General features: G+C 41.2%; 1 protein-coding gene across 1 annotated transcript; it reads left to right on the top strand.

Moving 5' to 3' along the window:
* Positions 1 to 8,459: 8,459 nt before the first annotated feature.
* Positions 8,460 to 8,969, top strand: LOC138897434 (uncharacterized). Its single transcript, XM_070183403.1, has one exon. The coding sequence runs from the start codon at positions 8,460 to 8,462 to the stop codon at positions 8,967 to 8,969; it is 510 nt and encodes a 169-aa protein (XP_070039504.1).
* Positions 8,970 to 9,254: the final 285 nt, after the last annotated feature.

Raw genomic sequence — 9,254 nt, 5'->3', positions numbered from 1 at the left:
CAAAAATGAATTAATATTTTGAAAATAATGGGTTGCCTCTCACCAAGTACCGCATTTAGTGTCGTGGCACGACAATTACTAACTTCACCACTTTTCTCGCCACTTGAAAGATATGAATTGGGCACCTAACCTGGACTCAAGCTTTTTACCACGAGCGGCAGGGGGTGATATGTTGATGTACAAGCCAAATGCCATTTGCTTCATTTTGCATTTGTTGGCTTTCATTTGAGACATGTCATTTTGTCATCTTGAACTTTAAATTGCAAGATGTATGGCTCATGTCTATCTTTTTTGCACTCCCACATGGATTCACGTGGCTCAATGCGCATATCACCATAAAATTCTAAAGTTAAAAATGCTTGGAATGAGACATCGACTTCCCAATTGCAAATTTTTTCGGACTTTGACATCCTTTTATTCCCCCCAACTAGAGTCACTTTCAACCATATTTTTAATTAAGCTTGTTGCCTCTAATTCTAATTTTTTTCGGCATCACCAACAAACATAGAGTCGGTTGCCAGATGTTCAATTCCTGATTGCTCAAAATGAAGCTCACTTTCTTCCTCAAAGTTGGACTTTTCTTGACCTCTTTCCACACTCTCAAGTAGGTAAGCATTATGAGCCTCAAACGATGGTTTCATTTAATCTTCCAATGTGTGGATAGTCTCATCATTCTGATTTAATTCTTGTTTCAAGTCCTCGAGTGCCATATTTTGCTTTTCCTCATTTTCAAGAATGGCCTCCAACATGAGCATTATCCTCTCATTTTGAGCATTTGAGACTTCTTCTTGGTTTTGTTCAAGTGCCCAAGAAGCATTTTCGTTTTCAAGTGTCAAGCCATTTTGGAGAATGTTTTCCAACTACTCCTCCAAGAATTTTTGCTTTTCATTTCCTCAGTCAAGTAGACAGTCCATCATGAGATTAAACTCTCCATTTTGACCATGCTCAACTTCTTCCACTTCCATACCCCTATAATTGTCAAAACTAAAAGTAGAATCGTCATAGTAGGGGTTCGGGGAAGGGATGGACAAATAAGCACAATTATCCCAATAACCATTTTGAACACAACACCTATCACATATACTCCACTCATAGGTTTGAGATTGTGTGCACAATCTGTCCCCGGGAAAATTTGAATAATATTTTCGTGATTGTGATCCTCCACAATAAGGACAAGGGTCATCAAAGCATAAACAACTACCATCTGACCAGTTTTCATTATATGATGCCATTTACAAAAACTAAGAAACAAATAATAAAATAAACAAAAATAATAAAAATGACTACACAAATATTCACAAGTTTGGACCAAGCACGTACGCTTACTTCCCAAACAAACTAAGTGCGCCAAATTGTTTCCCAGCAACGGTGCCAATTTTGATAATGTCTGAATCCACTCCTCAAAGAGTAAGTGTATCTGATAGCATGCAACATAATATACCCAACTATGAGTCTAGGTCAAATCCCACAGGGAACAATATATAGGCGATTAGGAAAGTATGAGAATTATAACTTATTATACTAATTCAAACAATAATAGTGGTTTTGAGAAAATATTATAACTAATGCAAAAATGTAAACTAACCTAGAAAGAAATTAAAATGATTAATAGCTACAAGCATCAATACAAGGAAAATTACACTTAAGTAATAATCCAATGTATTTCACAATTTTACAAATATGAGCGAGTTTATATTAATTAGCCTCCGATAATAATTCTATATCAGATTCTTCTGAAGACTAACAAGACATCCTAATTGAATTATCCCTATAACAATTAAGTACACCCGAATGTGGCTACAAGTAGTTTGATCCTATCCCTTAGTAGAATCTATAAAATGATGGTTAACGTCTCAAGTTCTTGTTGATTAATCTTCCCCAACCCCGAGTTTTCCTTTTCCAAGATTAATTCGAAGTTAATGGGCGAGTCCTAGGGTTAGCGAATCTCTTTGAAAATATTAAAGAACAAGAATAATTAAAAAAATAATTAACTCACTTCATAATTAATAAAAATAATTCAATATATAAGCATAACAAGAATTTTAATCCAAACGTTTACAATGAATATTTCCATAACAAGTTTCAAGTATTGGAATAAATATGACACATTTTGATATTCAATACATAAAAAAGGAATTGAAGAAATGAGTAAAAGAGTAAGAAATTTCTCATTCAAATCTTCAAATATTCAATCCCCACGTATGGTGCAAGAAACCCTAGCTCCCAAGCTTTTATTTTCTATCCAAAGTGCCAAACATATATTCCAAAATGAGCTAGGTTGAGTGTTTGTGGGTTTGAAATCAAGAAAATGTGAAATATCAAGTCTGTCTAGTTCGTATGATAATTTTGGAATTGTACATATATTTGTTGGGTCGCAGGTGACCCGAGGCCGTTTTGGCGCTTTATGTAGAAACTTGGAAATGTGAGTTTGAACTTTGAAATTTCTTGAGTTTTGATGTTTGGTTCTTGAATTTAGATGTTATTTTGATGATTTGATCTTACGAGCGAGTTATTATGACATTAGTATACTTGCATGAATGTTCGGATTAGAGCCCGAGGGGCTCGAGTGAGTTTCGGATAGGTTGCAGACTATTTTGAAATAACTATAGAGTTGCTGGTGTTAGTGGCTAGAGATCTCGCATTTGCGAGAAATTGCTCGCATTTGCAAAGTTAGGAAGGGTCTAGGCAGCTTCACTTTTGCGAGGCTCTGTTCACTTTTGCGATAGGGATGGTCTTCGCAATTGTAATGATGTTGTCACATTTGTGACTCTAGGGAGAAGGGGACTGCTTCACATTTGCGAAGCCCATTCCGCATTTGTGATGGTCCTAGTGTTCGCATTTGCAATCACTGTGTCGCATTTGTGATATAAGAGAGGCTCAAACATTGATCACATTTGCGATTAGTGGTTCGCTTTTGCGGATGTCGCATTTGCGAATAAAAGTTCGCAATTGCAGTACCTGCGGCTCGGTAAAAGATTAGGATTTCGGGACTTAGCTCATTTTACAACATTTTTGAGACCTAGACTCCATAGAGACAATTTTTGGAGAGCAATTTCTTCCAAAATTCGTAGGTTAGTAACTTTAACTTGTTTTGTTAAATTTGCATTACTTTTTCATGAATTTTCACTATCAAATCTAAGATTTCATGAAGTAGAACTAGGGGGTTTGGGTAGAATTTAGGGATTTTGTAAAATTGAAATTTAGACCTCAAATTGAGGTTGAATCCCGAAACAAATCACATATTTGGACTCGAGGTGAATGAGTAATCAAGATTTGATCTTAATTTCGAATTCCGACCACGTGGGCCCAGGTTGACGTTTTGTTGATTTTTCCAATAATGTTAAAGATTGAACCATTTTGATACTAGGGTAGTTTCTAAAGCTTGTTTTGACTTGTTTGAGTAAAAATTGACTAGATTCGGGTGGTTTGGAGGGTTGTTCCATAAGGGAAGGTCATAGTGGATTGTTGGTCTTGTTTTGGAAAGAGGTAAGTGTCTTTGGTTAACCTTGATTGAGGGAATTAAGGTGTAATTGACTCTATTTGGTACGTGATTAAATGTTGGGGGCGGTGTATATGCAAGGTGACGAGTGTATATGTGTTGGCCATGGGTTAAGCATGCGAGTAGGGTTAGATTTATTTGTACCACGTTTCTTTATGTATTATGTCTTCAATGCTTTAGATAGATTGTGAAACTCTTTGATTTCTATTATCCTTGTTATTATCCAGGTCGATCTTATTGAGATATTGCGCGTTAAGACTATCGAATTATTGATTTAGTTATTGGTGTAAAGGTGTTGGTAAATTCTCATATGGAGAGTTATGTTCAAATATTATCTTTGATCTTAGTATTATGTTATAAGTGATGCTTGGTGAGGAAGAATGAAACGCACGAAGGGTGTTTCCCTGCTTGTAAGAGACATGATTGTTCACGAAGGGTGTTTTTGTGCTTTATTTATATATCAATATCATTGCACGAAGGGTGTTACCATGCTTTAGAGAAAGTGATGATAGACACAAAGGGGTTTTTTGTGCTAGCTATTACATTATGTTGTGAGGATGAGAGCAAAAGCACGAAGGGTGATGCCGTGTCGTTTGTTGATTTCATTTTTCTTTATTTTGCTGTTCGTATTGAGGACTTGGCTTTGTGGCTTCGTAGTATACCTTTGAAAGATTGGTTCAGAGTTTTTGTAGAAGCATGTGTTGTGGTTCACTTAGTAGCACCTTCTTTTACTTTTCGTTTCATGTCCCATTACTTGTGTGCCTATTATCTCTCTCACATGTTGTTATCCTAATATTACACTTGATACTTTATTTATTATCTCATTATTCCTTGATACTTAGTTGCATAGGTTTATTTATAGGTGTCTTGTCTTAGCCTCGTCACTACCTAGTCACGGTTATGCTCGACACTTACGGAGTACATTGGATCGGTTGTACTCATACTACACTTCTGAACTCCTTGGGCAGATTAGGACATTGGCACCAGCAGAGTCCTGAGTCTCGCATCTACACACGCATTATAAGACACGAATCTCGCATCTACACATTGCATATAATCTAAACAAGTTTTATCAATCCACAACCATATTGTAACGACCCGGTCGGTCCTTTTGAGAGTTGTAGCCCTATTTACTACTTATTTTATATTTTATAACTGTTATGTGACTTGTCGGGGTAGTCGGTTCGGGTCCGGAGTTATTTCAGAATGAAATGAGACGGTTAGTCTCAAGGTTGAAAGCTTAAGTTGAAATGATTGACCAAATATTGATCTTTGAGTAAATGACTCCGGAACGAAGTTTTGATGGTTATGTTAGCTCCGTTAGGTGATTTTGGACTTAGGAGCTTGTCCGAATGGTGATTTGGAAGTCCGTGGTGGAATTAGGCCTAAAATGGCGAAAGTTGCATTTTTGGGAAGTTTGACTGGGAGTGAACTTTTTGATATCGGGGACGAATTCAATTTCGGAAGTGACTTGTGTGCAAAATTTGGAGTCAATCGGATGTGATTTAATAGGTTTCGGCATCGTTTGTAGAAATTTGAAGTTCAAAGTTCATTAGGCTTGAATCTATGTATGATTCGTGTTTTTGATGTTGTTTGAGGTGATTTGAAGGTTCGACTAAGTTCGTATTGTGTTATAGGACTTGGTGGCATGTTTGGTTAAGGTCCTGGAGGCCTCGGGTGGATTTCGGGTGGTTAACGGATCAAGTTTTTAACTTGAAGAATTTTTTAAAGTTGGCAGCTGCTGGTGTAATCGCACCTATGGAGTGGGCACCGCATATGCGAGCTCGCAGAAGCAAGAAGGAGACCGCAGAAGTGGTCAAGTAGGAAGCAGGCAGAGGTCGTAGGTGCGAGGTCCTTGCCGCACCTACGTGTCCGTAGATGTACATTTGGTGCATAAGCGGGAATGAGTGGGGAGGCTGGTCCGCAGAAGCGGACGCTTTTGCGCAGATGCGCACCCGCAGAAGCGGGGTTGAGACCGCAGAAGCGGTTGGTCAGCAAGAGTGAACTCCGCATAAGCGCATGGTAGACCACAGAAGCGGTGGTGCAGAAGCGGTTATGTATCCACAGAAGTGGAATGACTGGGCAGAACATATAAAAGCAAGGGTTCGCGATTTTTCTTCATTTTTGACATTCCAAGCTAGGTCTAAGGCGATTTTTGAGAGGGTTTTTGAGGATATTCTTGAGGTAAGTCCCTTGTGCTCGTTTTTGATCAACAATCTTTTTTCCCCATTGATTTTTCCCCTAGTTAGTGTGTATTTAAGGTGAAAATTAGGGGTTTGAGTCTAGGGATTAGGAGGGTTTGATTTGGGGGTTTGGGTGACGATTTGGTATCGGATTTTGATAAATTTGGTATGGTTAGACTCGTTGTTGAATGGGATTTCAGGTTTTGTGAATTTTGTCAAATTTCGAGATGTGGGCCCGGGGGCCGGCGTTGAGCCGATTTTGGATTTTGATTAATAACTTCACATTTTCTAGTGAAATTGATTCCTATAGCTAGTGTTGATTGCATCGCATTGTTTATGGTGAAATTCGAGGTATTCGGAGGCCGTTTCGCGAGGCAAGGGTGTATCGAAGTAGAGATTTTCTCGGACTGAGGTAAGTAACAGTTCTAAATTTGGTTCTGAGGGTACGAAACCCCGTATTACGTGTCATGTATTTGGTTTTGGGGTGACGCGCATGCTAGGTGACGAGCGTGTGGGCGTGCACCGTAGGAATTGTGACTTGGTCAAATTCCATGGGACTGTGTAGTGAATAATCTGTTGTTATTTGTTTATTCTCCGTGTATTAGAGAAATTGAACCACAAATCATGTTTAGACTATGCTTATGCATTGTAGGGACCTACAGAGGTCATGTACATGTTGAATTATCTGCTAAATTGTTGTCTTGTACTCAGTCAGAGTTTATTTGTATATTAAATCTTAGTCTCTATTGTTCATTTTTGATGCATCATATCATTGATGTCTGGGCTGCTTATTATGATTTCTGAGGGCCCGAGAGACTGGAGAGGATGATGACTGAGTGATGCCATGGGCCTGATTGTAAGGTATTATGCTATAGCACGTGAGTTGTCCGTGCAGTACGTGAGTTGTCCGTGCAGATCCAGATATTATACTATAGCACGTGAGTTGCCCCTCCAGAGTCTGCACACACACCCAGTGAGCGCAGGTACCTACTGAGTACGAGTGCCGAGTGTTGAGTGAATGGGAGGGCTGAGTGACTGTGGCCATGACAGGAAGCATTTGATTTCATACTTGTTGCACTTAGCTACCATGTATCACTGTCTTGATAATTTCTGTAGGATATTGCACTCTGTTTCAGTTGAATTTGACATGAAATTACTGTTTTGACCTTAATTGTTGAACTTGAAAGCATGCCTACCTTCCATATTAAAATCACTGTAATTGAACTATAATTGTAAAGCTCGTCACTACCTTTAGTTCTTTATTTAGTTTTGTTACTTGCTGAGTTGGTTGTACTCATACTAGACCCTGCACTTCGTGTGCAGATCCAGGTGTTCCCGGACACAATGGGTGTTGATTTCTGCACCCAGTGGATCTTCTGGAGATTTCGAGGTAGCTGCCGGCGTTTCGTAGACCTTGTTTCTCCTTCCCTATCTTTTCATTTATTGTGTTTGTTTTCAGATTTTCATAGACAGTATTTTCCGGACTTGTAACACCGAGATATTGGAAATTTCTGCATTGTATTTTTTATTTCTATCCTGTTTATGAGGAATTGTTATCATTTAAACTATTTTAAATCCGTCTTTTGTTAAGTGTTGGAGTTATTTCATAAATGTCGGCTTGCCTAGTACCACAATAGGCGTCATCACCACACGTTAGGATTTTGGTTCATGACAAGTTGGTATCAGAGCCTAGGTTACATAGGTCTCACGAGTCATGAGCAGGTTTAGTAGAGTCTTGCGGATCGGTACGAAGACGTCTATACTTATCTTCAGGAGGCTGCCGAACCCTTAGGAATTTTCACATTCTTGTATTCTTGTCATGCGAATTTGTTATTTCGGTAACTAAACTTTTGTATTCTATTCTCTCACAGATGGTGAGGACACGTGCTATCGGACAGGATGAACAGCCACCAGTACCACCAGCTAGGGCCACGAGTGGCCGAGGTCATGGTAGAGACAGCGGTAGGGGTAGAGGTGCAGCTCGTACAGCAGCTAGAGCAGCACCTGCAGATCCACCAGTTGATCCAGCTCAGGAGCAGGTTCCAAATGTTGTTGAGCAAGTGGGGCCAGCCCAGGCACCAGCTGTGCCCATCGTGATTCCAGGCCTTCAGGAGGCATTGGCCCAGATATTGACAGTTTGCACTGGTCTTGCTCAGATGGATTCGGCTCAGGCCACACCAGCCACTTCTAAGGTTGGGGGAGGTACTCATACCGCCACTGCATGTACTGTAGAGCAAGCGGTGCAGGGACTTCAGACACCGGAGGTACTACCCGCCCAGCCGGTTGCAGTGGCTCAGGTTCCGGTGGTCCCAGTTATGACTGATGATGAACAGAGGAGACTGGAGATATTTGAGAGGCTTCGCCCTCCATCATTTAGCGGTGCTGAGTCGGAGGATGCCTAGGGTTTTTTTGAACAAGTGCGAGCGGATGCTTCATACGGCAGGTATTCTGGAGACCAGTGGGGTCTCGTTCACTACTTTTTAGTTTTCTGGGGCTGCCTTCAGATGGTGGAAGGCTTATGAGAGGCGCAGGCTGGTCAGTGCAGCACCACTTACATGGCAGGAGTTCTCCGTTCTTTTCATGGAGAATTCATGCCGCAGTCTCACAGAGAGGAGCTGCGCAGACAGTTTAAGTTGCTTCGGCAGGATGGTATGTTTGTGACCCAGTACGAGATGAGATTTTTTGAGTTAGCTCATCACATAGTTTGGTTGGTTCCCACTGACCGGAAGAGGATCATGAGGTTCATTGATGGCCTCACGTATCAGCTGCGGTTGCTTATGACTAGAGAGAGGGTATCTGGTGCCACTTTCGACAAGGTGGTTGACATTGCTTGGCAGATAGAGATGGTTCGTATCCAGGAGCGGGGAGAGAGGGATGCCAAGAGGCCTCGAGGTTCGGACGGTTTCTGTGGTGTACATTCTAGGGGACAGTCCTACCACAATAGGGGTCGTACTTATAGGCCCGCTCAGATGACTCGTCTAGCTCATCGTGGCGCATCAGCTAGCCACGATTCTTACAATACTCATTCAGGCCAGTCTTCATTCAGTGCACTACTAGCACAGAGTTCTCACCATGCCTCGTCTGCTCAGGCTTCTACAGGTAGTTCCTCGGGTTATCCGGAGCAGCAGTTCTTTCATAGTAGGGGTTGTTTTGAGTGCGGAGACTTTGGCCACATCAAGAGAGATTGCCCTAGGTTGTTGAGTGGGGCTCCACAGCAGAGTTCTCGGCCGATGACACCATTACCAGCAGTTATGCCACCCACTCAGCTAGCTCGGGGTGGGGCCTAGGTAGCTAGAGGTCACCCTAGAGGGGGAGGCTGAGCAGGAGGCGGTCAGGCCCGATTCTATGCTATCCCTGCCATACCCGATGCAGTGATCACAGGTATTGTCTCAGTATGACACATGGATGCCTCGGTATTATTTGACCCTGGTTCCACTTTTTCATATGTATCATCGTATTTTGCTCATTATCTGGATATGCCCCGTGAGTCCTTAGCTTTACCTATTCGTGTATCTATGCCAGTGGACGATACTATTGTTGTGGACCGCTTATATAGGTCTATTGGGGGATTT

The sequence above is a fragment of the Nicotiana tomentosiformis genome, chromosome 8, assembly GCF_000390325.3.
Source record: "Nicotiana tomentosiformis chromosome 8, ASM39032v3, whole genome shotgun sequence".
Taxonomy (NCBI): domain Eukaryota; kingdom Viridiplantae; phylum Streptophyta; class Magnoliopsida; order Solanales; family Solanaceae; genus Nicotiana; species Nicotiana tomentosiformis.
This window is presented reverse-complemented; position numbering and strand designations above follow the sequence as displayed.

Coding starts and splice junctions, on each gene's coding strand:
- LOC138897434 (XM_070183403.1), top strand. CDS start 8,460: ATGACTAGAGAGAGGGTATCTGGTGCCACTTTCGACAAGGTGGTTGAC.